At 47.6% G+C, this 27,466-nt stretch overlaps 2 protein-coding genes and 1 pseudogene across 7 annotated transcripts; 2 read left to right on the top strand and 1 right to left on the bottom strand.

The window, feature by feature from the left end:
- The first annotated feature begins 164 nt into the window (after positions 1-164).
- On the top strand, positions 165-3,330 carry aarsd1 (alanyl-tRNA synthetase domain containing 1). The gene is made up of 12 exons (XM_029135574.3): positions 165-323; positions 737-865; positions 973-1,132; positions 1,214-1,271; positions 1,350-1,506; positions 1,638-1,754; positions 1,822-1,952; positions 2,037-2,103; positions 2,296-2,387; positions 2,536-2,590; positions 2,667-2,761; positions 2,856-3,330. Exons 1-12 carry the CDS (start codon positions 285-287, stop codon positions 2,992-2,994), a joined length of 1,239 nt encoding a protein of 412 aa, XP_028991407.1. The 5' UTR covers positions 165-284; the 3' UTR covers positions 2,995-3,330.
- Positions 3,326-19,851, bottom strand: myof (myoferlin). 6 transcript variants are annotated; one of them, XM_041068343.2, is made up of 55 exons: positions 19,584-19,850; positions 19,059-19,114; positions 18,734-18,825; positions 16,629-16,737; positions 16,438-16,531; positions 16,023-16,171; positions 15,744-15,872; positions 15,578-15,640; positions 15,452-15,502; positions 15,325-15,355; positions 14,840-14,955; positions 14,628-14,754; positions 14,438-14,541; positions 14,278-14,346; positions 14,152-14,195; positions 13,537-13,619; positions 13,408-13,446; positions 12,972-13,096; positions 12,789-12,902; positions 12,531-12,708; positions 12,329-12,453; positions 12,100-12,209; positions 11,790-11,982; positions 11,560-11,715; positions 11,338-11,469; positions 11,088-11,251; positions 10,635-10,749; positions 10,335-10,437; positions 10,100-10,242; positions 9,850-10,020; positions 9,672-9,765; positions 9,523-9,600; positions 9,261-9,442; positions 9,027-9,185; positions 8,612-8,713; positions 8,367-8,528; positions 8,121-8,286; positions 7,975-8,051; positions 7,812-7,868; positions 7,275-7,286; positions 7,076-7,174; positions 6,867-6,995; positions 6,623-6,778; positions 6,460-6,551; positions 6,213-6,383; positions 5,982-6,130; positions 5,750-5,889; positions 5,545-5,633; positions 5,370-5,465; positions 5,122-5,263; positions 4,933-5,032; positions 4,650-4,843; positions 4,452-4,561; positions 4,205-4,352; positions 3,326-4,091 (listed from the first exon to the last, which is right to left on the bottom strand). In XM_041068343.2, exons 1-55 carry the CDS (start codon positions 19,669-19,671, stop codon positions 4,053-4,055), a joined length of 6,216 nt encoding a protein of 2,071 aa, XP_040924277.1. In that variant the 5' UTR covers positions 19,672-19,850; the 3' UTR covers positions 3,326-4,052. The 6 variants fall into 6 exon arrangements, with proteins under 6 accessions (XP_040924277.1, XP_040924278.1, XP_028991399.1 ...); XM_041068344.2 differs by having other exon boundaries at positions 13,429-13,446; XM_029135566.3 differs by lacking the exon at positions 7,812-7,868.
- Positions 19,852-20,453: 602 nt separating this feature from the next.
- Positions 20,454-27,344, top strand: LOC114846259 (uncharacterized; annotated as a pseudogene).
- The last annotated feature ends 122 nt before the right edge of the window (positions 27,345-27,466 follow it).

Here is a 27,466-nt window from a genome sequence, read left to right as displayed (position 1 = left end):
CTATTTACTACATGTATCACATAATAAATAGTTTTCAGTTTAACAATTTGTCAATAGGGAAACCTTATACATATTTTATTAACTATTAGATGCCGATAAAAATATTTCAAAATACTAGGTAATTAAAGGCACTTCAAGCGTAAACGCGATTTATTTTGGAAAAGTCAAAAAAGTCGAAGAAGCTGTGTTTGGACCATCCTGCGACCCGTACATTACTCAGCTGACAGCTGCACATTTCAAGCCTTTCAAATCACTCCTGTTAAAAAAGAAGTCTCAGATCCGAAATGGCCTTTCAGTGTCAGCGAGACTGCTACATGAAAGAGGTATGAACTGTTAATAATAGTTAATAATAAATAATCAGCGCCGAAGTGTGTAACAGCAAGAAAACGGCCCGAATATAGTCATTCATTCACTGAAGAAGCTGTTAGCATGTTAGCTAACAGTAGCAATATCGATACAATGTATGCTATAACATATCAGTGGTTACCCAGTTTACTTAACTAACGTCTAAATATTTTCGGGGATTATAGCTATGTTGATTGTCGGCATATGGTGATTAAATAGCGTTTAACAATACATTAGCTCTGTGTACATTTCTAAACGTTAAGTATTGAGAACTCAGCCAGAAGTACTGTAGTACAGTATATTCAGGCTCGAATAGTCAAATACAACAGTTTCTACTGTTTCATCACGTTTGTTTTGTATATGCTTTAATGTCATTTGTTTTTATTGTTAGTTTGTTACGTCCATAGTATCCTGTTGTCCAGCTGAGCTCAAACAAGAAGTCAGTGGAAAGAAAGAGACTGTCAAAGGTTTTAACGTGAAACTCCAAGACACCATCTTGTTTCCTGAGGGAGGTGGTCAAGTAAGCTGACATTTACAAGCAAATGCTATAAGCAAAGTTTAAGCACTGTTGTTTGGTTGAGTAATATCATTTTGGCGGTATGTTTGTCATTTACTTTTAACCTTCAGCCAGATGACCACGGGCTGATTGGGGATGTCCCAGTTCTGAGGGTGACACGACAGGGATCCGAGGCTGTGCACTTTGTGAGCTCTCCTCTAGAGGTGGGTCAGCAGGTGCACGTGAAGGTTGACTGGGAGAGGAGGTTTGACCACATGCAGCAACACTCAGGTAAAGCCCACAAAACCAATAAGACCAGGGGCAATCACATCAGGGAACATTTTTAGTTATCATGTTTCTCTTTGCCCTTAGGTCAACATTTGATCACTGCACTAGCAGATGCAATGTTTGGATACAAGACCACATCCTGGTAAATAATCCCTGCACAGATTCTGTTCCCTCAAACCCCAAATACCTTTACGTAGGTTTACTGGTTTTCTTTTTCCAGGGACCTAGGGCGTCAGAGAAGCACAATAGAACTGGATACTCCTTGTGTCAAACCTGCTCAGATGCAGGACCTAGAAGAAGCTGTAAATGAGAAGATCAGAGCTCATGTCCCTGTCACTGTCCAGCTTCTCTCTATAGATGACCCGGCTGTGGAAAAGGTACAAATGTTGTACTGGTGTTACAATACACAAATATCGAAAGTCTTATTCAATTGTGTGAAAAAACATAATTTACCAGAAATGCCAGTGAACTTTACAGTATGCCAAATGGGCATTTTTTTATAAATTAGGTAAGGAGTCGAGGGCTGCCTGAGGACCATGCGGGGCCAGTTCGGATCATTGATATTGAAGGCGTTGATGCCAACATGTGCTGTGGAACCCACGTGTCTAACCTCAGTCATTTACAGGTACAACTTTATTTGTACATGCTGATTCACAAGCAGTTTGAAGTCATTTCAATCCTTTTAATTTCAGGTAATAAAGCTACTTGGGACTGAAAAGGGAAAGAAAAACAAAACCAACCTGATCTTCCTGGCGGGAAACAGGGTTCTGAAGTACGCAGAGAAAAGCTACAGCACAGAACGATCGCTGGTGTCTCTACTGAAGCAAGTTTAAAGCCTGACTAACCATCAAAACATGAGTTAATGTGTGTCAGTCACGCATTCTGAAGTAATTGTATTGCATTACAGAACTGGGCCTGATGATCATATTGAGGCAGTTGACAAGTTGCAGAAATCAGTTAAGCTGCTACAAAAAGTAAGATTTTGTCACTGATTGTTTTAAATTCTCACTCATTGACTAGTTTTGAGAAGTTAATTTATATTGTTGCAATTGCTTATAGTTGCCAGAAGATGTCACTGATCATAACCTTTTTTTAAGTTTTTAAACGACCCAGCACATGGCACATATTACACAGAGTCGCTAACCTCATAAAAATGACTTTGTCAGACCAACCTGGGCCTGCTACGAGACATGGCTGTCCTCATTGCCCAGGACTTCAAGAATGGCCCCCAGAGAGGCAACTTTTTCAGCTTTCACAAGTAAGAGGCTCTTGAGCTGAAAGGCTGGTTTGTGGCAGTAATATTGTGCCCAGCTATTAATGTACATACAGCAATTGGGCATCCCCATAGAGATGTATCAATGTATGTATGAATGTATTTCACATAGGGTTTGCTTCTCTTTCTACAGAAAAGAGGGTGACAATGAGTTTATGAATATCATTGCCAATGAAATAAACACAGAGGTAAAGGCACAACCTGACTGCTTCCTCTTTGGTCTAACAGCCTAATGTATGAAGCTTTGTTTTGTCTGTTTTTAAGGAAACACTGCTTTTCCTAACTGTGGGAGAGGAGAAGGGACCTGGTTTGTTTCTACTGGCTGGACCCAGTGGAAGAGTCGCTGAGACAGGACCTCGGTAAAAAATACCACTGCACATTTATGTGGCTGTTCCTGTAAAAAATGAAAAAAAGTTAGTTGGTTGACATGGTATTACTCTATGTGCTCTTCAGTGTGCTGGAGATGCTCCAAGGGAAAGGTGCAGGGAAGAATGGGCGTTTCCAAGGCAAAGCCAACAGCCTAGCACGAAGAGACGAGGTGGAGGCTTTCCTGAGGGAGGACTGTAAACATCACGCCTCAGAGGAAGAATAGAGCAAGCAATGGTGCAATGCAATAAATTTACATTTGATATATTCAAAGAAAAAGCAAATAAGAGCGATCAACAGTAAATAGCATTTACTACAAGCAAGTGTTGTAAATTTATGTTAAATTGCAAATTTACGTTAAATTGTAAATAATTCACTAAGGTACAATATGCACTGTACATAGTTCATGCTCTTATGTTGGGGCCGTGCTGCCCTGTCCTTGATTTGTTAACACTTTAGTTTAGCTAAAGTTTTTCCCTTCAGTCTGCACTTCCAGATGCACAGCACGATTTTTGTTGCTGCCGTTTATCAATTTATCAATAAATAAAAATCTTGAATCATATTTGATATTATTTATTTTAAAAGGTTCGTGAAAACGTTACACAAGACTTAACAGTGTTTACATGGAGATTGGCAGGTTTTCCCACAGTTTTTGACGAAGTGCTGCAGTGGGAGCAGAGTCAACTCACAACATTAGTTAGCAGTCTTCTGTGCAGAGTTTGCACATCTTTTGTCTGTGTGGCTGCAGGTCAGCCTGCTAAGGGTGCAGGCTGCCTGCTGCTCGGTGGCATCAGGGGCTGGCTCCAGTATACAGGACGAGCAGGACGGGTGCAATTGTCGCGGTAGAGTAATAAGAAGAATGGAAGCTTTCTAATAGAACATTTATACGATAGGGCATAGAATAGTTTTGTTGTTCACATATACGAACAGTGTAAAACTGTTGTAGACCACAGAGCAAAGTGTGAGTAAATCCTAAGAACACAAAAGAACCACAAACAAACCCTGAAGAACTGAAATAACACCTTCTTAACACAGTGTCCAAAGCTTTTACAGTCATGTTTCTATTTTGTGCCTGCTCAAATGTTAGTGATAAAAGTATTGGTTCGGTGGCTTCAAATATCAACGCCCAGTCTATAAATCAGTGTGGAGCTTACTTTAAAATACAATGATAAAGTGATACCTTGTCCCCTCCCCATTTGTAAAAAACTAGACAGGAACATAAGATGGGGTTACTGTGATCATGTGGGTAGTCTTTCACCGATCCACTGCTCATCCACTGAAGGGTCACTGCAGAGGTTTCACTATCTTCATTGAAATGTAATTCTGGAAAAACAAAAATAGTTACTTCACATGTAATATTCACCTGCACTGAGAAAAAAGCTTTTGAATTAGTGATGTAATTAGAATGCTAAAACCAGTATTACTGAGTTCCTCACCGGTAACGAGTACAGCAGGATGGCAAGGAAGAGAACCACTATGATGAGGATGATGAGGCAAATGAAGAGACACCTGAACCTTTTCCATACGATGAACTTCATGGTCTTGCATGGGTTGGTGAACCAGAAGAAGGATGTTTCTGGCCGTCTGGTTGTGGAGAATGGAAGACAGACGGTGCATGTTCATTGCCGCTTATTTTACATTTTACAGGCGACAAAAAAATAGTTGACTGCTGTTGGTTCTTACTTGGGAAAGTCCAGTTTTGGGTTCATGTTGGGTTCTTCTCTGCCTTTTCCTGCCGGTCTCTCGTCTGCTTCTGTCTCATTTACGATCTCCAGTGTCATCTCCACTTTGCCCTAGAACACCACACAGACACAACATCACCTCATCATCATCTCCAACCATCTTGGGATGTTCAGAGATCTCTCCACTAAGGTTACGTACACCGAGGGTCTTCTTCCCATTCTGTTCTAAGGAACAGGGCCACCAGCCTCTGACCGACTGCTGGGCAAACAGAGACTTTGCATGATCTGTCTTGTGTGGGGCTCCAGCTTCCAGAACATCCATCATATTGAGAGAACATTTCTCTGGGGTCTTGGAGGGAGCAACAAGGTTACGCAAATCCAGCTCCACTGTGCCTGTGACAAAAGTGTATCAGGTTATAAGATGTAGCATGTATAAGGTGGTCTAAGTCAAACTCTCGTTTTGGTTAAAGTAGAAGTTTTACCAAGGTAATCATCCAGTGAGAACTTGTCATTGTCCCATATCTGAATAGTTAACCTGGGGGGAATCCTGAACTCAGTTTTATCAAGACTCCAAAAATGTTCCTGTTATAAAAAAGAATGAGAAAACGTGTTTTATAATTTACATGTGCAGAATTTGAATAGTACACATGTATTCATTCCACAATTCTCACCTTCTTGGACACAAGGCAGAGTTGTTCGGCCGGCAGGTACTCGAAACCAAAGACGAACCTCCAGTTAAAGTTGCCATCTCCGTCCAGGGACCTGTAGTGGACATCGGTCTTCTGCTTGTCGTCCTCCATCCCTGGCATCCAGCTGACACACACAGGAAACAACAGGTTGGATGATTTGAATCCATGGTACCTAATCAAACTGCTAAAACCTGCTACTACATGCAGTTTGAACCAAACTCTCAGCCTACCCCTTGACATAGATGTCACTCATGTGTTCTCCAGTGATGCTGGTCTCGTCTAAAATGACATCAGTGGTGTTCCAGATAACAGCACGGAGGAAATACCTGAGCATTCAAACAGAGCAGACGTTGGATGTTAGCTCAGTGATGTTTGAGCAATGATGACGAGCTGCACAGCACTCACTTCTTAGCCTTGCGCGGTGTGATGTCAAAGGGAGGTCCGGGGACGCCAATGCTTTTGGGGAAAACATCCACCCACATCTGAAGCTTTCCCTAGAAACCAATGCACAGGTGACACAGTAAGTCAGGGTGATGTGCATGTGCACCATGTAGCTTTAGCTTAGCTTTAGCTTTAGCTTAGCTTAGCTTTAGCTTAGCGAGGCGTTAACCTGGGAGAGGTTCGGCTGGAAGGTGCTGTAAAGGGTCCTGGTCTCCACGTGTTCTGGAACGAGTTTTTGTGTCCGGAGCACGTGCAGACTGAGGCGTTCTAGGGGTGGACCCAAGTGCTGATGGATTTCCTTGTTGTCCTCTGGATTAAAACCCATATTAGACAGTTTGTCAGAAAACTTGCAAATAACTGTATAAATAGTTTAATTTACATATTGAAACAAAAACTCTTACCGAACTGAGCCAGCGTGTACTCTGTGCCATTAAATGTGAGCGATGTGCCATTATCTTCACTCTTGGGCTTGGAGAGGCCTTTTAGACGGGCCAAGGTCTCTAGGATTTGAGATGGTTTGAGCTGGTCCCGCCACTGATTGACGCCAGAACTGAAATACAACAGGAAAATCCTGGTGAAAATCCTGCTGGTAGATCTTTGCAGGACATTTGTCCTTTCACCCCAGCGCTCACATGCAGTATGTCTGTGGAAGGCCACAGTAGGAGTTGTAGCGTGACAGCATGCGGTTCTCCAGGTCAATCACCGTGTCGCCGACCTTTTCATCACGGGTGAGGAGGTCAAAGTCATAGACAGAAATCTTTAGGTCCTTGTCCTGGGGCAGGAAACACGTCATCTCAAACATCCTGAACAAAATAAGGGTGTTAAACTAGGAGGTGCAACAGATCTAATTTAATTAAACAAATTAATTTCCCCTTTTACCTTCCAAACAAAGGATCAAGGGTGTTGGGTATGTAGTGATCTCTGTCATCGATCGTATTCTTGCCCAGGGTTATCTTTATGTACGGATCACACTGCGCAGAAAAGATAATGTGAGTTCAAGGTATTGTTGCTTTTATTGTCAGTGACATGAAAGAATCCTCACTTTGCCGTTGTTGTCTTTGGGCTGCAGGTCTATGCCCCGGACCACATAAATCCTGACCAGACACTCCTGGGGTCCGCTGTCTGGCAGCTCTCTGAACTGCTGCGGAGGAGCAGGGACCCCCGGGTCGTCAGGCAGAGGGTACACCTTGAACGAACCCTAAAAAGAAACAGAGACACAGATGAGATCCGGACGTTTTTCTTTTGTTTTTCAAACTTCAAGTGTTGATGTAGTGAAGTGACGCCACCTTGAACTCTCCAACCACAGTCGGGTCATCGTCGCCGTTTATATTCTTGCCTCCGAATAGTTTAAAGGTGTGGCAGAAATCGGTCAGGCCTTTGAAGTCTGCGACGTCCTCCAGTTCGCAGTCATAAACCTGAAAGTTCCCATTCGAATCAGAAGGGAAGCACCTGGACAGTGTTCAACAGTCAGCGGAAGGAAATAAAGCCGACTTACTTTGAGGGTGTCGTATCCTTTCTTCAGGTAAGGACCGCATTTCTGCAGGTCTCCAGTCGAAGCATAGAATTTGCTCCACCAGTCAATAGTCTCTTTTTCCTGAAGATTCAATTGCACAGTTTTAATTTTAACATCTGAAATGAACTGCATTTATATAAGATAAGATTAAAAAAAAAATGTCATGTTATGTAAATCTCACCTTTTCTACATGCTTTGGAGAAGAAAGAAGAGGGAGACACAAAAGGAACAAGTTACTAAATGCATTAACATACAGCAAATATATATATTTTGAGAAGACAGTAGAGTAATGAATGATGATGTCATCCATCGTCATAGTGAATCATGATGATGAAAACATGAAAACAAGGGTGTAACAATGGTTCATTAAAGTTCACAAATGCCTCTGAATTTGTGAGTGAATCAGCTAACGAAAATTTCTAATGAAATTTCATGATTACATCAGAAAGCATTTTTCTTTAGAATGTAGAAAACATTGCTTTCAGATGTCTGGGGTCAAATTCAATCTAAATGCCATGTTACTCCCCTGATCCAGAAAAAAAGCGTGCGCAATGAATTAGGTCGTACGGGAAATGGACAATCAGTTATCGTGAATATTTCCACATAATGAAAGGAGTTGAGCGTAACGTCATGAGGCGTCTGCCAAGCTTTGCTGGATTAGGTGTCATTGGAACCCAGGCCTGAGGATGAAAAGGCTGCAGTGACCGATCATACATACAAAGAAGGAGGCAGGCGTGGCCATTTTGGTGACAGCAGCTGACATGCTGTACATGAACTGTAAGCCAGAGTAACAACAGCCGTCAAATTTGACCGCAGTCAAATTCTGCACTTTTTAATGAACAGGACACAGGAGAGAAAAGGTTCAGTAGTAAACTGTTTACTTTGGCTTCTAGCAGGGGTCTGGACTCCTCCATGGTTATAGAGACGTGTTTGACGGGAGACGCCATCATCAGAGCCACTGTCGGCGACGAGAGGACAAGATTAGGACATGTTCATGTTCATGTGCGTCTTCTTCGTCTGTCCTTACTCTTTGAAGACATCGCCCCCTCTGCGGTGATGACGTATGGGTCGCATCTGAACTCCTCTAGAGAGGCGATGGTGCACTGGCCAACCACAGGCTTCCTGCCGAACGGACGATGGTCGATCACCTTCAGCACAATAGGAGGCGTGTACATTTCCTCCTTAGGAAGCAGCTGGAAGACAGTGACGATGACTTAAGGTACTGATCTATTTGCACTAGCTCTAGGATGCATCATCAGTGTGTGTGTGGTACCACTCGGATGAAGAGGACGGAGCTGGGAAAGTTGGGGCTCTTTTTCATGTTCTTGATGACGACAGACTCCACCCTCTGCCCTCCACACTCCACCACCAGGCTGGGGGACGTTACTGCAGCCAGCTGGTACGGCTTCATGTTCCTCAAGCCCCAGGCTAGAATCTGAGGGCAGACACGCACAGGGAATGTTACGAGGTCGGTCTAGGTGAATTCTGAGCGAGGGTGTGTCCCACGAGCGGTTTTACCTCCACGGCAGTGAGCTGCACCACGGGCCGGATGCCCTGGGGAACCATGTAGAGGTTCTCCGCTCTCTTTGGGGGACTTAGGGGAAGGTCAGTCTTACCCGACTACAGAGACAGAGACAGGAGATCATGGTTATCATTGTGTTTTTGCCACTACGTTTGCATTTAATCAGACCGGAGGCCCAGCTGGAGCACGCTGTTAAGATATCAAACTCTCAACTCCTCAAATAAAGCTCAACAGTTGTGTAAAAGTCTATTTTTTCCCAATCAGCCATTCCGCATTGCTTTGATAATCTAATACAACAAATTGAGCAGATTAAAGGTTTAATAAAACTGCATTTTCAGCAGTATTCAAATTCTTAGAAGTCCATCTATGATGATTTAAATACTGCGGTTTAGGAGAAGGACAGCTACTGGCCTTGTCTTTAAGGATGAGTTCAGCAGCCACCAGAGCCTCGCCGGCCTTGTGACCCTTTTGGAGGATGGGATGCCACAGTAGTTTAGGCGTCCCGTCTGTGCCTGGGGTCAACTTCACCAGTGGGCTGTAAACAGTGCGGCCCAGCAGCTCATCCTTTCCCTGTGGACAGGTTTACCAATTATACTAAGCACAACAACGAGCTTTGCTCCTCTGTGTATGTGTTCTATAACCCACCACTTGGTCACTGTCGTAGAACTCCACCACGACTTTGGGGGGTCGGTTCGCAACCTGCTGCGGCTCCCCGTAGATCTCGATGTCATTGAAGATCAGGGTCTGGTCCCAGGTCGGGTTCAGCGTCGCCCGCAGCGTCTCTGTTGTCTTGCTCACGTGCAGGAAGGAGACGTGGGCGTAAGGATCTGCGAAGGAAAAGAACACACTGACGTAATGCTGCTGATGTTACACCACAAAGTGCAGGAGATACCACCAACATTCTTACCAGAAAAACTATCATTGTCCATAGCAATCATATTACGCGCCTGATAGATGTAGACACGAAGATGGTACCTGAAAGACTCTAAAAGCAAACATTAAACCTCATTATGTGTCCATTCATCTTCTGATAACTCGGTTCCTAAGGTCACTCACTGGTAAAAGTACACGACACAGTGGGAGTGTTGGCACCAAACAGCTTGGTGGAATCTTCCTTTGAGCCTTTCTCCTTCTCCTCAGTATCAACACCCTGCAAGGTAAACCGATCACATCTTAAATGCCTCCATATTGAGAGACGTATTAAAACAGGAAGTGATCTTGCTGGAATTCCTACCAATGCCCCTTCTAGCTGAAAAATGGCGCAGGACCCCAGCCGGTCTCCTGGCGCCATCTTCCGCCTCCAGCGCCTTCGACGGAACGTGTCGGATGAGCGTTCCATTCTGTGGAACTTCCAGCCGATCAGTGAGGAGAACTCCCATCCCTCAGGGTCACCTTGAATCCGCCTCTGCGCAAAGATAACCATCCAGCGTCATTATTTGGAAAAATAAATCGTACAGTATATGGGACATTTGAATTGTGCCGACCTCCACAGGGGTCCCTGCAGGGACAGCGCTTCTCTTGCGCGGTCGAACCACCCTTCTCCTGCGGTGGACGTGGTAAACCTTCTCTGCAGGGACCCAGGCTTGGGGTTTGTCGTTGGGGGGTATGGTCACTCCATACTCCCAGCCTGGAAGGTAGACGCACACACTCATAATATCACTGAGCCAGGAGACATAATCAGAGCTTTGGTGGTTTACAGAGAATTATCAGAAGAAAAACCTTGATCATCCACGGCTCTGTTGACGTCCACGGTCCACTCGTCTTCCCAGGTCCAACCTAGAGGACAATCGAACTCTGTAGGGCTGCGGCTTTTCTCCCCGTTCTGCACAAGACACAATCTGTTAGATTTCCACAGGTATTACCCATGTTTAGCTCAAAAAATCACTGTGAGCAAGGATCTAGGGAGCTACACTATTACACCAATGGGTCCATGTAGCATTGGATGGACAGCATTCACAGTAGCACAGTGGGCGGGTAACGTAAACTTAATAGCTCCACCCTCATCATGTGAAGCCTCACCACGTCGGTGTACGGCTCAGACGCAGGCTTCCACTCCCCGCCAGGGAAGCGGGTCTCATTCTGGTAGACTTCGTCCATGAACTCGGTGTGCCCCGCATCCGCTTCTGTGAGCAGACTGAAAGGCAAAGTCGAACAGAGTTGTTTAACACATCAGGTCATTAGATACCCAACCTTAATGTGAATAGATAATAACGCATGCAATCATTTAATACTTATTTTGCATTGACTAATCCTGAAATGGACAAAGAGTGCTGACAAGGAAAACTACACATTTTAGATTTTTTAAATGCAGACTGAGGCTGTTCTTGAATCCACATTAACAGATTAACGCTAAATCCTTAATGACTTTCAGTTCACTGATGCAGTCTGGTCCGAGGCATGAGAGGAATGTAAACTAGAATGAGTCAGACTTCCTGATTTGGTAAAAAGATGTTGGCTAAAAGTCCCACTCACCCTTTCTCTGGGTCGACGAACCAGTCGCCCTCCCACTCCCACCCTCTGGGGGGCAGGAAGTACTCCTGCTTCAGCTTCAGCTTGCCCGTCACATCGGAGTATTTGTGGCGACCCACCAGGCCTGTTGTCCCGTACTTCCCGAACATCTTGGCCTGGTTCTCGTACTGCGATGCACATGACGCACAGACGTGTTTTTGATTCAAGATATACCAACGCTTTTCTACAAAGAATACATTTCTCATCAACATACCAACTCAGCGAACACGCTGAAGTTGCCCTCAGAGAAGGAGTTGAACTTTTTCTCATGTGCAGAGAGACCCAGCCACATGTTGACTCTAACCTGAACTGGCACCTTTAAGCCCTTGTTTTTATCCATGGGGTACTGAGGGGAAGGAAACAGACTGTGAGGCTCAGGCTTTAGGCTCCAGGACGGTTCAGACTAAATCAAATAGATTCTTGACACCAGACGTACCTTTAAAAAGACCGTCTGAGTCTTGCCACAGTGTTGACCACAGGCCTGCTCACTGTGGGTGGAGAACAGGATCTCGTGAGCGGGGATGCGGCCGTAGGCGACCCTCTTCTCCCCCCGCAGCATCCAGATGATAACGTCAGGCATGCTGTTCTGGGGCTGGACCAAGTCGTTGGGATTAGATCCCTAGATGCGACGCGTCTTTTCAACATCTGCTGCGAGCGGCTTCTCACCTCCACAGTCAGCTGTTTCAGTTTGTCTTCCCAGGCTTCAATATCAGACAGCGTCTCGCTGATCTCCGGGGCCTCCTCTCGCATGCGCCGGGCTGCCTCCTTGATGGTGGCCAGAGAAGTGTCGCGCAGATTCTTGAGCTGGAGGTCCAGCGTTGTCAGATTGTCGTGGCCCTCCAGCTGAGGCGTGGGGAAGCTACGAGCGGCAGCACACAGCTTGGTAGTGAACTCACTTCACTTTGACAGGTGCAACTGAAAACATTTCCCACATTTCCGACAACAGAAAGGATATTGACGGATTCTCTCCATTTACCTTTCTATGTCTTCAATCAGCTGATTGAGCAACTTCAGCCACACCTCAGCTAGCTGGTTGTCGGAGACTTTAGCCAAGATGGCGGTCCTAAATGCCTCCAGGTTGGATTGCTACAACAGCAGCAAAACATGGGTGAGGCTTGCACAAACACACAGACCGTCGTGTCGGCACATGTAGACACCCGCTCCAAACAGTGAACTTGGAGTCCAGCTTTAAGGAGCAGCATTACCAGATGTTGTGTGATGTAGAGGATGATGTTGACTGCATCTAGGCGGTGGCTGATGTCCTCCCAGAACGAATTCACCACAACCACCGGCTTATTGTCAGCCCAGGGCAGGTAGTAGTAGTGGTTCCCTGGTCATGATATAAACTCTTGGTGAGAGAGCAACGTGTGTGTGCATTATTGTGTCGACGGCAGCTTCCTGACTCACCATCAAACACAGCACAGCTGTACTGAGTGGTGGATGCCAACGGTTTGCAGGTGTTATCCAGCTTGTTGCCATAGTTACCGATGCTGACCTCAAACTGGATTGGCTCTCCAGGCTGCCGAATCATGGAGGCGCTGTAGAAGACAGCGCACAGACAGTACTTCCTCCTCCTCTGGTACTTCTGATGAGGGGAAGGAGGAGGAGTCATACCTGTCGCACGTATTTCCTACCAGCAACTGATGGACAATCCCAGTACTGTACCTGTGCCACCAGGATGTCATCGCTGCTGATGCTCTCCACCGCTTTGTCCACCTTCCCATCCAGCTTGGTGTCCAGCTGAACCAGGACCCTGCCCCTGTACGCCACTCCCTCTCCCTGCCAGACTCCAACACATCAGACAGGAATGTACAGTGTAAACCCCGCGGCTCATGTTTACGCCGCTACCTTGCCATAGTTGAGATCGTCGTAGGGGTCTGGAAGGCCGGTAAACTCCCTGGGGCTGCCGTAGAGGTTGATGTAGCAGGGCCCGAAGACGGGGAGGAAGCCCACCTCGGACTCCCCCGTGGTGGCTGCAGGGAGACACACAGACTTAACCTCTATGCGGCCTCCAGTGGCGCGAAGCAAAGCAAAGAGAGGCTCCACCGTTAGTACAGAGTATGTGATGCTACGCTTGCTAGGAACAGTGAGCGCTGGGGCAGCAGGCGGAGAAATGGTTAAACATTCAGGAAGTAATGCTCAAAACACACACACAGAGCTGTTTATCTGCCATGTGCACTACAGTACGTGAGAGTTGCTAATTAGCGAAGTAGCATGCTCTGCATACAGTAGTTCAAGCGGTCGGATCTCATGCAACACGGAGTTAAAAACCGCACAGGTGAACCTTCATTGGACGGCTTTTCACCTTTTTGGCCATGATCCTCTATTACGGGAGAAAAAGCACAATTCACACGTCAACAGCCAGTGGGAAAACAGCTTCTTTATGATGCTGCTGTTAAAAACTCGATCCTACCTTCGACCTCTCCACCAGAGGAGGCAATCCTGGACAGGTTCAGGTACGTGGTGCCAACAGCATCATTAGCTGTCAGACGATCCCTGCGATCACACACACACACACACACACACACACACACACACACAAACAACTCACTGCATGCAAATGTCACAGTCTAGACACACGCTTATATTTCTCCACATCTTTATAGAAATGTTTTAGTTTTCAACAGGAAAACCCATTGGATGAACGATCAGAGCAGCTGTCAGCGCCCCGTTTTTCAAACTTTTCCTCCCTCGCTCGTTTCCCTTCAGGCTTCCTGGAGCCGAGTTATCAGGCCGCCCGTTCGCCCAGAAACGACATGAAAATGAGAGACGTGCCAACAGGATCCCAGAGCGTGTTATTGAGGGGAAGGGAGGGGCGTCCACAGCGCACTGAGTCACAGGCCGCCGCATTATTCACATGTGGTTGGTGACTGGGACGGACTCGGCATAATGCAGCTGACTGCAGCGCAGGAATATTGTGTTACACTTCCTCAGACCCAAATAGCCCAACACAATAATGCTCCTCCACATTCGTGCTGAACCAAAACTAGAAGAGACAGAATGGGAACAGCAGTCGGGTCTCGCTCACCAGTCGAAGACGGTCAGCTTGATGCACTCACACATGGAGGGGAACTACAGCAAACACAACAGAGAGCAGGAATATGAATCGAACGCCTCCATGATATTTATAGGGTTGAGTCTCAACTTGCGTTACCTTCACTTGGAGCCTTAGTATTTGGTTCCACTCAGGGTTTGCATTCTTCTCCATGATCGTAGTGCACAGCTGAAGGCAAAGCAGCAACACGTCAGTGTTTTGTCTGTCGTACAGCGTCACATTACGCCGCTCACCACCTACTAAAGGGACGAGGGCCAACCTTTTTGCCTGCGAAGCTGGCTTCTACAAAAGGATCCACCAGATTCTTCCTGTTTTCCTCTGATCCAAACAGTTCCTTCACACTCTGGACAAACGCATCATCCACTAAAAAACACAACAACCTCATGCTTTAATCTGTCTAAAATGAGGAGGTTCTCCTGTACGCGTACTCTATTTTGCAGTTTTCCTACTTTGTGGGACATCTTCCGCTCTGAAGACCTTCAGGGACAAGGTGGCCCATCGCAGCGTCACGCCCGCTGGCAGCAGCAGATTACTCTCTATGTCGTCCTGGTCGTCGTTGGAATCCCTGTTCTCCATCTATGACAGATGAGACAGAGCAGATAATGGGCCCCGCACAGCGGAGGAGGAGGCGGCGGCAGCCGGAAGTGTCTGTCGGTCGTACCGGAGGCTCGTCGCCGGTCCCCACGATGAAGAGGCTGACTTTGAGGTACCCTTTAGCCCCAGAGCTGGAGTCATCGGGATCGTTCAACAGAAGCCACTTCCTCAGGACACAGTGAGCTGCGGGGTGGTGACAAGTAAACAGTAAATGTTCTTATTCACACAATCAGAACATATTGGGTTAAATTATTTGGTCTTTCTTCTTAGTCACCAACTTCTAACTCATGGCAAAAAAGGCCACAAGTGCACAAAAACTACAGTAAATATAATAACAGTGACCTAGATCTACTCTAACAATTATCCAATCAAAACTATTGCACAGGACTTCAACAATACACTATAACACCCTGCAGCAAAGCCAGCAATCATAATCTACACGTACAGTATCAGTTGTACAAACCAACCCATGCAGGTCAAACAATAGCCCCGTCTGTGCAAATGTAAATGACACACAAATCAAGGTTGTGGCTTGTGACGGGCTCACGGTACCTGGCTCATCATAAACATATCCCGTGTCCAGCTGTGGGAGAGAGCACAGCCACATCACACACATCAGACACACAGCGCACCCTTTTATGTGTGGAGTCATTTAGAAGAAAGGACAGAGATCACGTACTTTGAATTCGCCCATCAGACTGTCCGCCCTCAGCGAGTAGGAGTCGTACACCTGCACAGAGGAGGAAACGACCTCAGCTTCACATCCAAACAGAACTGGAGCTAAAAACGAAGCCAAGGTTCTCACCCGAAAGCTAATGTTCTCATCAAACAGCTCTGACGGCAGCATGTGGACGTTATAGAAGAACATCTGCAAAGAAACACACACACACACACACACACACACACACACAGAACTGAAGGACAGCACACGTGTGCACGTAGACACGCACTGGACCTGTAGGTGAGTTCACCTCATCGAAGAAGGGGTTGTTTCCTCTCCTGATCCTCGTCCTGTGCGTCTGTCCGGCCACGTTGACCTTCACCACCGGTTTGATGTTGTTGCCGGGCAACTGACGGGCCTCGATGACGCGGACACGGATCTGAAGCACACGCGGCACCAAACTCAGCGTGCGTGCAGGTAAACGCAGGGATTCAAAAGGGGCCGGGAACATTTGACCCACAACCCGTGAACGTCGCCCGACAGGCAGAAAACACACAATTCACCTCCGACGAGACAGAGTCGCACTCACTTGGAAGTCCTGGGGCTTGTTGGCCAGTCTGGAGCGGTTCTGGGACCTGGCCAGGCTCTGGCGGAGATTAACCGGCTGGCCGGGGGTGGAGGGACCCGGCGCACCACTCGGGCCTCCATCAGGCAGCGTCTCATCGCCGCCGCCGCCACCTGATCACAAAGACAGGACGACACAATGAGAGGGAGCTTTAAACTAGACACACAACTGTTGTCCTGGTTCTTCATACACTTAAAGCCACAAGCCGCGTGAGCCATCCGTGCACCAGTGCTCAGCAGGAAGCACTTCTTCTCCCGTGAAAAGGAGGAGCCGCGCCTCAACAGCGCCACCTTCATAAGGCGCTGCTTGAATCTGATTGGGCGACGGCGAGCGTCTGCGTTTGAGCCTTTAATAACAATGAATGAAGTGTGTGACGTACCGCCGTCCACGGCGGCGCCTCCGGCCTGCGGGTCGTTGGGGCTGGGAGCAGCGTTGGCTGGAGGATCGTAGCCGATCACGAGGTTTATTGTGGCCTGGAAGGAATTTATATTATCTGCGTGTCTGTGATTTCACTTTAAAGCAGCTCATTGAACTGTACAAGCAAATAGAGACAGGAAGGCAGACACTTACTCCAGTGTTCTGTCCACTTTCGTTGGCCAGAGGCACATTTTTGGAAGGCAGAGATCGGAGCTGACCTGAGGCCAGGTCCTTCAAAGAGATTTTGGTTGAGCCAATTAATCTGAAACAGGGCAAAACAGAGAGAGCTGTGGATCCATTGGGAAGTCACCATTTACAGGTCGGGAGCTGCGTTTACAGGCTTCGGACAAATGAAGCCACGTTCATTAACTAACACACACACACACACACACACACACACACACACACACACACACACAGGTCACCGCCCAGAGCTAACAAACCCTGCCTGCTCAGACAAACAAGCATGAACCAGCACACGGCCGCCGACGACCACTGATTCCACAGCGACTTTAGCGAAAAGACAACTCATTCGCGCGTTCACGGGAGCAGATAAAGTCCATGAAGCCTCCACTGGTGAAATACTCGTCCTTGTATTGTGTCACTTTGTGTGCAGCCGAAAGCATCAGCTCGCTCTGATAAGAACGAACAATTAATATATTCTGTCTGACTCCCACTGGATGAAACGCTTGGATGGAATGCAGACATACACAGCATCTACATACATCATTCTGTGGGTGGATCCAGTAAGAAAGTTTGGGAAGGTTCTCCGTCTCTGCAGGTCAGTGAAGGCTGAGAACCACACGCTGAACTAAGGCTGACACTGTGAAGTAACAGCTGTGGCTCCAGCATGGACGCGCGGCAGCGGAGGCCGGATTGTGGACAGATTAGGAAAAGTTGTCGCTCTGACCGACAATTTCCCCATTGTTTCCTCTGTCAACACACAATGGAATGAGAAAAACATGCCCTGGTGTGTCATCAGGGGAGAAATGCCCGACAATTATACAGAACAGTAAAACTATCGTTTTATTCATTTAACACTAGTGAACTTAGAACTGAGATCCTCTGAGGTCTGAAGTGAGGTTCAATCAGTGAAAGGATTTTTCTTGAACCACACTCTTTCACCACTTTTTACATTTCAGATATGGCTGAAGTTCAATTCCGTGTCAGCACACTGGTTCAGTAACGTTTGAAAGTCACCTCCAAGTGGGGACAAAGTTCATCATGCAAATCAAGTTTTTAAACAGATTTCAGTAAAAGACTTTCAATAAAAGTCAAAATTTTAATTTAAAAGATTTAGAAGTTCTTGATAATAAAAATACTTCAAGCCTTAATTTACAGTACGTGTTCTTTCACATGAATGAATGAATGAATGAATGAACAGCGTGAGTCTGATTAGTAAATTCCATGACCCAGACTGATCATTTTAACACATGGGAAGTTTGCACTGCAATCCTCCGATTCCTTTCCTACAGTCGTACGAGTTAAGAATCCACAGACTGCCTTCTGGTCCACCCCCCTTAGTTGCCACGACGACAGGGATCTCCCACAACAGCAGCTGGAAAACTGTGTCAGAGAGAGAAGTCCCACTCTGGTTCTTGTGGAGTGTGCGAGTGGCCAGTGGAAAACTTTACTCAGCGTAACATGGACTCATGCTGGAGACACGTTTGAAAGCTCCGCCCTCCAGTCATGACTGTCTCACGTACTAGGGACATTTATACATGGTAAAACAAACACGGGCACGAAGACAAAGCATCGAGTTTGAAGACGTTTGATCATGCAATTAGTGACGTTTGGAAACGCGCTCTAGATTAGTCCCACATGTGCCTCTGTCTTTATTTGGACCGAACAGGCCTCAAACGGGCCGACGGCGGCACCTTAATCCTGCTGAGCGACAAGACAAAAAGGGATTCATCCGCGGCTTCTTGCCCAATCAGCACCATCCCACTCGGCCCAGCAAGTCCCAGCACGACGTGCAGGGCGTGAGTGGGTACAGCCAGCACATAACTCCAGCACCGCGCGCAGCTCCACCGTCCACATCAGTGCGAATCCACTGGACTGTTAAGCAACTGGGGCACTGGAAGCGGCGGCTGCTGTTTCGTGGTCTGAAATAAATCATCACCGCCGCTAAGGACACACGCCTCCAGAACCTGCCCGCTGAGTCAATAGACCTGTTTCCTGGAGGTTCAGACAGGAGTGAGTTTGTACTGCGAGGCGAGGCATCCTTTCATCATTTCACCATCAAGCCCAGCACTTACTTGTCCTTCCCGATGGTTTCGTAGTCTTTCACAACCACGTCTATGAAAGAGCCGGAGTCCAGGGCCGAGCCCTTCAGGTCGAACTCCAGCACCTGCAGGAGAAGCAGGATGAAGGCTTCAGCCCGGAGGCGACGGCGTCACCGGTGTCAACATTACAAATATTGAGTTGCCACCTCAGACACGACAAGTCAACACCAAACCAGATCCTCAACTGCGCTTTATGAGTGACGCTGTCCTTGTTCACACTGCAGTTACAGAAGTCTAGAGTTGAGAGACTCTTTGAATCACTTCTGGTTCAGTCAAAAAGATGAGAAGTGAGGTTTACCTCATTCCATACGGGATTCAGCTCGTTGTCAATGGCTTTAGTCTTTTTCTTTTCATCTGAAAGTCCATGAAGAAATAAGTCATTATTTAGTAAAACATTTGCAGTTCGATTTTACTGCATTCATCAATTAATCTGTCGAAATATTAGATAGGGCCCATCAGGCCTTTAAGCCAGGATCCAGTCTGTGTTTGAACCCTTTTCAATTAGCTGAAGGCTCATTTTCCAACAGGCTCCAACCTGCACCCTCTTTTTTCTGAGCTCATATAATCTGCACAGTCTTTGCATTGAGAATTCTGTCACATGATGGGAGACGTTTCATCATGTGCTCCAAAACTGTGAACTGAATGCACAAGTGCAGGAAAACTACAAAGGGTCTCCACTGTGTGCATGGCTTCCTATAAATACCACAGCAGAACTATAAAAGTGACGTCATGCTGGAAAACATAATTACCTGTAAACTTGCATCTTTCTTTAAGGCCAATACATTTATACAGAGATTTTTCTTTTACCTAAAACAACGCTTACCTTTAAAAGTCACACTTGTGATCGGGTCAGGACTTCCGATCTTCTTCTTGGGCAAACCTTTAGCCGATTCCACCAAAACGCGCAACATGGCAGCAAAGTGTATTAAAATAAAGGAGTTCAATCATAAATTGGCAAACAACATGTAAGAAGTGTAGACAGGTCCGCCGGGCTTTGTCTTTCTCACTAGCCCATCACTGAGCACACACGGGACGGACGAAGAATGCGAAGGAATAAACCTCCCGGTTCCGATGGCGAGACTGAGGGGGAAACGAGGGCGGATCACGGGTAAGTAATTACTCCCCGCAGGAGCGAGCAGTTGCTGCCATCCTGCGAGTGAGTGGACTCGCAGCCTGACAGCTTGAGATCGAAGATGTGCCTGTGGCGCCACCTGTCGGTCAAAGCGAGTAGCGCAACGAGAAGACTTACTGTAAAGCCTCTTGGTTCATGATTCCTGATTCCACTTACACTGTAGCTGAATTGAAAATGAACTGGTGAACTGTCCACTACTGGTCTGGTGTTACATATTAGTTTAAATATGCAGGTTACTGGAGCGTATAGGTCTAATTTTAGACCAGGTATTACCCAGAGGACCACATTTCCCAGGGAGCTGGGCGGCTACGCTGGATAGCAACCATGTGTTTCCTGGGAATGGTTGCAGTGTTTTATTTGTTCAGAATCTATTTGCACATAAATTATTATTATTATTACAGTCCTTTAAGCAGCAGGTCTGTGCTTGTGCATAACCTTCTGTCTTTCCTGGGTCCTCTCTAACTTTGCTTCTTTAAATCATTAACCCAGTGAGGGTTTGTCTGTTACCCCCAGGAGACTTCCAGGTATTTTGGAAACTCATTTCTCCATGGTTTTCTCTTCTATACTATGTTGACTTTCCTCTCGCTGGAGCGAAACGCTTGTGACAAATGGCTTGTTGGACATTCCTTCCTTGGAGACAAGAGGCTTTGTTTGAGCAAATTGGGGATTGCATGAAAAGACAGAGGACAGGATGGAAACAAAAGCCTGGCGAGTTGGGACTCAGATCTCAGACTGGACGCAGCTTCTTTGTGGGATCACTGCTCCTGCAGCATCTCTGTTCGCCTCCAGGATTTGGACTGGATCATAAATGTGGATGAAATATTTGACTTAAAAAATCTGTGTATGTGGATTATTAATTGTTTTAAAGTGAAAGGCAGTTTATGAGAATGAAAACCTTAAGAAACAGCAAAGACCCGTGGTTGCTTTATTGGAAGGAAGTTCCACACAGCAGGGTCTGGTAAGTTTCCTTTAATCCTTTCTTATGTCTTTAATTGTGATTATATATATGATTATATACAAACCTATTCACTGTGTGACCTGGTTTTCATTCATTCTTCATATTTCTAGATGAAACATTAACGGTACATTATCATTTTCTACCAGTACCGTTTTAAATCCTTCAGTCAAACTCCACCAAATTTTATGGTTCTGTTGGGGGATTGTGAGAAAGGTGCGTGATGTGAGGGACCACTCATGTGTGTCCAGATGGACCTGGAAGAGAGTTCACAATGCGAGACATGTGACTTTTTTTTTGTTCCCCTGAGCAACAGGGCCACACAGGAGCTGCTGGTGGTAAGAAACAGTAACTTATGAGTGAGTCCCCATTTGTAACACAGGACACGAATTAATTAAACCCACAATGAACAATTTAAACACACTTTTGGAGTTGCATACTGTATTATGAAACTTGAGGCCTTTTAAAACGGTTTTAAACTGTGTGTGCTGTCCTACTGCTGCCACTTGGGGGCGCTGCATTTATTATGCAACGAGTCTAATAAGCTGCACTGGTAAAGCTGACTGCCCCACAGCTTAATGCATGAATGAAGGCTCTGCACCTGTTCCTTCAGGTTGAATGCAGCTCTAACACCATAATCTGTCTTTCAAGTATAAGTTAAACGATCATTTCAGCATCCTATAGCATTTTCCCATTGCGTGATTATTCTCCTCCATAGTGACCCAGTCCGGGGAGTCAGTCCTGCAGACACTCTGAGCCCAAAGCACCTGCAGCTCCTGAGGAGTGCATTCATGTGTGCAGAGGCCGACGGGCTCGAAGGAAGTGAGAGAAAAGAGAGAAGCAGAGAGCCTGGAATGAAGCTGGAGGAGTTCAGGGATGTTCTGAGGTCTGTGATTGGTCCGGACGTGGAGGACGCTTGGGTTGAGAGATTCTTCAATGAGGTGAAGACAAAGTCAAAGTCAGCATTGCAGCTCAGTGTGAATAACACTGCTAATTGCATTACAGCTAATTACTCACTGATCCACGTCACAATGATGTCCCTTCTCCACGTCCAGGTGGATGTGAGCGGCTCCGGGCGGGTGTCATGGCAGCAGCTGTGTTCCTACCTGCTCCTGGAGTACACTGAGAGAGCCTCCATCCCCACGCCCGCCGTCCTGGACCCCCGGCCCGGACCCCGCACTGCCCTCACAACAAGGTAGGTGTCTGCCGGGCCTGACTACCTGCTCGGAGGGTGAGTGTCACTCACAGGGACCCGTAGCCCGCTTTCAGCTGTGATGCTCATTTTTCCTCAGCGTGAGCCGACCGTGCGCGTGGTGGCCGTTCCCCATCCTCCTCCACTCCGATACCTCAGCGTCAGCAAAGGGTGTCACATCACCGTTTTTAAAGAAGCCCTCCAAGAAAGACGGCGTCCCGCACAGGATCTCCTTCACAGTATGTTGTTAACTTAGCGTCTGGTTCCTGCAGACAGATAAATGCTGAGCAGGTGACACCCAGTAGTTAGTTTAGTCTCAAACAGCAGGTTGTGATGGTTTTGACACCAGGACCAAAGGTGACATCAGGGTTCTGTTGACATGCGGCGGTCGCGCTGATCCGGTCAGGCTGATTCGCAGGAACTGAAGGGGGTCAAAGGTCAAGTCTATGCCTCCGAAAAGCACGTAGTCACTGCGGAGAGGAGACATGAAGCAGTTGCGCAGACTCCATTAAAGTGGGTGGTGCTGCTTCCTGTTTGAGCTGTTCCACTCGTTTTATGCTGCAATTAAACCGTCTGGACTCTCATTTTTATTAAAGTGTTTCCCGTCGCTAACAGGGAGTCCGGTGCTTCGACTGCAGCGCGTCCTGGATGTGGCCGTCTACCAACCCGCACATCCTCAGCTACTCCAGAGATGCAGTGAGGCACCAGTAGAGACCCTGACACGCTGATAGCTCCACAGCCTTAGTCCGTTTCTCTCCCCAGGAACTGAGGAACGGGGACATTTCCACCCACCAGTGCGTGAGAAGAAGAAGGCTCGCAGCGGCGCCATCAAGGTGCGGAGCCCACTGAACGGCCTAAACCTGCACAAGCTGCGAGCCGGTCACCGACTCGGAGGTCGCCGGCCTGACGTGTCTCCGTGGCAACCGGCTGCTGGCCGTGGGGTGGAGCCAGCGCATCGTTCAGGATGACATCGCAGCTGCAAAGGTAACATTAAACAGATCATGGACATCCCCCTGTTTGCATGTGGTGGATGATGTCATATTTTGTATATTCATTTCAGTACAGTGAGTTGTTGATTAATAATAATTTAAAACTGGCCTCTTGAATATGATAAATGTGACTTGTTACTGTTGTCTAGACTCTTCTCAGAGCACAGAGGCTCCACAGACTGCACCAGCGTGCACCCACACGTTTATACAGCTCTGTACAGGAAGTCAAACCATATACACTGTGTCTATAGAGACTGAGCCAACGTCTGCATATTTTAACACTTCACTTCTCAACCTTTGACTCCCATCTGCTCCGTGGTTAGTTTCATCAGTACAGCGGCCACATTCAGGGATTTGCTCAGTCCATGTTTCCTCAGAAAACACCGCGAGCGAAGCCCGACCGGCGAAAAGCGGTCGAATATCGGTGAATGACGTCAGCTTCCACTCACGGGGACAGAGAAGATCCGCAGCGGGACTTTTTCTTTAAACGCTGACCGTGCTGAGGTTCCAGACTTTGAAAGTGTGGCGTCAACATTTTACCCCCGGGGTGTAAACAAAACCAGCAAAGCCACAAAAGGAGTGGAGCACACCCAATTACGCTGCTTTGGCCCATTTATGCAGCGTCACAGGGTTTAACGATGGGGAGGTGGTCGTGTGGAGGCTGGAGACCCGGTCCTGCAGCGCCGGGGTTCTGGCGGCGTCGCAGGGCGGACGTGTGACCGCGTGCAGCGTCGGCGTGGAGACGCGCCCGTACGGTGAGGGAGGGACGCAGCGGACGGAGCGGTGGACGAGCAGCCGTCAGCCCGGGCTCGGGTTTGAAGCGGGCGGCGCTGGGCTGAACAGTGGACCGGGCCTGTCGCCGGCACCATTCCTATCCACCCGCAGCTATGTCACTTTCCAGATCCCATCTGTGTTTAGTGGTGTTGGACCCATGCATGCGACTGCTGTGAATATGTATGAACGTGTGTGTGTGTGTGTGTGTGTGTGTGTGTGTGTGCAGGTTTTATATATGCGTCCATCATTTCACAGAGAGACAACACTTGATCTATAAGTGATTTGAGTGCATGCAGCTGTGTGCAGCTGCTGAGCCCAGGTGGGTTCTACGCCGTGCTGAGCGTGAGCACGGATCGGTCCAGGAACCACATCCTGGCTGCAGCGGACCCCGCAGGCGGCCTCCACATCTGGGACGTCTCCACCTTCGGACTGGACGTCCAGCGCCAGGTGAGCTGCTGGGACGTCGGCGCCGGGTCCAGCGCTTCTCCGGTTCTTCATGGTCTTCCTCCACACAGCCTCGTCCGCTGGGAGGCTCATGAGGGAGAGACGGTCAGCGTGGAGGTGACTGAGGTGTGTGACACAGTGTTGGTTCTAACCGGGGACCAACACAGCTGGACTGTGGACGAGACACGGGGACCATTTGGGTTCCTTCAAACATGGAGCCACGTGGAACCTGACCGACCTCATGGTCATTTGTGACCACTGTGTGTCTTTGGGGAAACTGGATCGTTTCATTCCTGAGTCAGGAACAAAGTCCAGTCAATGTCAACAGCACAGATCCCAATGAGTTTAGGCCAAATCTGATGGAGTGCGTGCTGTGTGGAGGGCTCACCGTGGCCCAGTGCTGCCTGGAGAACGTTCCCCTGGTGTTTCAGCAGCTGCTGGAGTCTTTAGCAGAAACAGTGCGGTTGGAGGTCATAAACGCTGGCTTGGCTCAGACCTTTGTTATGTTATTTCTGTATTTCCAGCACATGTGGAGTGAAACGGGGCCGTAAAGGAAGGAGCTGTCTAGAGTCATTTACTGCAGGAGGACAAGAAGTAAAAGGCGGCGCAGGCACACGCTCAGATACATAAATACATGGGACTCGTTACGTTGTGTTTGTGTGGTCCTGTCACCAGCGTGTATTGACTCAGAGACGAGTGGTGGCGGTGATGCAAGTGTAACTGCAGTGTTGGGAAAACGTCAGCTCTGCAACTCACCTATGGCTTCACACTGGATGAGGAAGTAAAGTTCCTTAAAATAAGCCGTTTGAGTGTTTACGTTTTCAAATCAGTTTTGATTTCCCTCATTGATCAGCCTTCAAATCGAAAAGGCTGAATTAACAAGAACAAGATAAATAGGAAGATACAAGGTGTGAGGACGAACGGCGATTAGGTCAGAGGGAACAGGAAGTGACTCAAACAGGAAGTGGCGCACTGACAGTCACACACTCAACATCACAACAAAGGTTTCAGGACCAACGCTGAACTAGTGTATTCCCACGAACAGGCGACCTTCAAAGCGTACGATTCTGTCACCCACAGGAAACGGGACGACGGTGCGGCGGCGAGAACCGGTCCTGACCCGCAGAACGCAGAGGGGGCGGGTCTCAGGGCGACCGGGGGAGGTTCTGACCCGCTGTACACGCGTGGGCGAACAGGAACCTGCCGAGGACGTCCAAGTTAATTAAACCCCCCTCATTCAATCATGTCCAATTTCACCACATCACGAAGAGGAGCGCAGTCGGAGCGTTCTTCGCATTCTCCTGCTGAGGCCGGTTGGGGAACATTCAGGTTCTGTTCTGTTCTGCTCCAGGGACACGGGCCATTTTTTTTTTAATAAGCGCTCCAATACTTCTGCGAGACGTTTCCTCCACTTTTCCTCTCCCTGCCGGCGCCGCCACTCGGGACCGGCCAAAATAAGCCATTAGCCGTGTTTTCTGTGCGGCCGCACCCGCGCAGACTCACTTTAGCGCGTCTCCGTGTGCGCGGTGACGGGCCGACGCACGCTCGCCCTCACCTCAGTGCTCCGTCTGCACGCGCACCCGCTCCCCCAGTGTCTGTGTGAGCTCCAGATGTGCCACATCAGCCGCCGCAGTCACCGCGGATGTGACCGGCGCTGCCGGTGATTGTTGCACTGATTGGAGAATCCTTTTTAAATCTGTAATAAAATATAAAGTCAAATCATTTCTTTTAATAAACGCTTCGCATGCTCTACTTCACTCTGCACAGAGGCTTTTTATTCCGTCTGCTTTCTGCTTTTTCTCCAGCATGAAAACACTGGTCAGCACCACTGGACTATAAAAGGCTGGATCAATTCTGGAGGAATGCGACGGAGCAGTTGCACTTCCTCTGGTCCCGGGGCTGCGGCTCAGTCAGGCTGGAGCATGTGACTGATGGGAAGGGATAATGAAGGAGGGATAAACGCGGCGAGAGAGGAAGACGGCCTTTCTATTTTAGACACTTGATGGGAACAAACAGTTTCTTCCTTCTTCCACTGCTTCATCCTTTCTCTGGATCTGCCCCTTCTTCTCCTTGCGTCTCCTTCTCCCAGTCCCTGGAACGTGCAAGAGGCTTTTCGCAGTAGCTGCCAATTCGTGTGGACTGACCTCTGGCAGGTCAACGGCGGCTCGTCGGCTCACGTCCATGTTTCAGATGTTTTCTGAGGGAAGAATGTCAGAAATGCCTCGATTTTCCTGCTCCGCTTCACATTTATGATCACAGTAAAAAAAAGTCTTGTTTTACTTGGAGATCCTGCGTGTTCCAGTCAGACATGACCCGACATTAATGTTACTGTTACTTTCACCTGAGCTCCATTTCCTGTGTTCCATCCGTTAGTTTAGCTTAGCTTATAGCATGTAGAGGGAAATGCTCGTTAACCAGCTGCGTGTTGACGTCAGTGCTTCCGACCTTTTTAGAACCTTCCCATTATTCTGAATGCATCGCTTCTTTCATCAGCTGAGGGAAACGGCCCATTGTTTGGGACTTGTGGGTCGCTCGCACATGCAGACGTATCTGAAGCCCATCTCCACTCGCTGCATCCTCCCCGCTCTGCAGAGCGGAACACATCGATGACTCAGCCTTTGTTGACCCATTTTGGTTGTTTTTTTACATATTCTGTTTTGCATCTTCTTTGTATGTTGCTTGTTTGCTCATGAGTTTTAAAAAAATGGGTTATTTTAAGCGTTGGGGGAGGAAGTGGGCGCCGAGTGTATTCTCCTGTTTGCGTCTCGGGATAAACACAAACAGACACAGTTGGGACAAACAGGGTAAGTCATCTAGGCTGCATTTTCTCTCCCTCGGGCATTCGTAAGACAACACAAGCGTCACAGAATCTCACCAAATGTGCTGTGTTGTCAAGAACATCTTCTGTCTGTCTGTTTGATGCAGAGCGATTACCTTTCCAACCAAATCCTGCCTCTTTAGGCTGCAGAAATAAAAGCTAAATTAAAGTTTGTGACACAATCGCACATCTGAGTTTGTTGTTCCGACACCAGGATATTTTTAGATGTAAAAACCAGAGAATTAAATATCATCATTATTTCACTAGTTTTGCTGAGTTACCGGTTTGTGCGTCTCTGTTTGCGCCAGTGTTTGTGTGGGAGCAGAAGCAAAACAGGCGCCGTCCTTCTCCTCTCTGGCTAAATGTCAGGTTGAAGCGTCATTTGACTAATTTCCCTCACCA

This window comes from Betta splendens, chromosome 19 (assembly GCF_900634795.4).
Source record: "Betta splendens chromosome 19, fBetSpl5.4, whole genome shotgun sequence".
NCBI classification, from domain to species: Eukaryota; Metazoa; Chordata; class Actinopteri; order Anabantiformes; family Osphronemidae; genus Betta; species Betta splendens.
Note: the sequence above shows the minus strand (reverse complement) of the source record. Positions and strands in the feature narration are given on the sequence as shown.

What these genes read in the sequence shown, in the direction of transcription:
- aarsd1 (XM_029135574.3), top strand. Translation starts at nt 285, where the DNA reads ATGGCCTTTCAGTGTCAGCGAGACTGCTACATGAAAGAG. An exon ending in CTAACCTCAGTCATTTACAG is followed by an intron (nt 1,755 to 1,821) that starts GTACAACTTTAT and finishes TTTTAATTTCAG; the next exon opens with GTAATAAAGCTACTTGGGAC. An exon ending in CAGTTAAGCTGCTACAAAAA is followed by an intron (nt 2,104 to 2,295) that starts GTAAGATTTTGT and finishes TGACTTTGTCAG; the next exon opens with ACCAACCTGGGCCTGCTACG.
- myof (XM_041068342.2), bottom strand. Translation starts at nt 19,671, where the DNA reads ATGTTGCGCGTTTTGGTGGAATCGGCTAAAGGTTTGCCCAAGAAGAAG. An exon ending in GTACACGCTGGCTCAGTTCG is followed by an intron (nt 5,890 to 5,981) that starts GTAAGAGTTTTT and finishes GTTTTAATCCAG; the next exon opens with AGGACAACAAGGAAATCCAT. An exon ending in CTCACTGGATGATTACCTTG is followed by an intron (nt 4,844 to 4,932) that starts GTAAAACTTCTA and finishes CTTTTGTCACAG; the next exon opens with GCACAGTGGAGCTGGATTTG.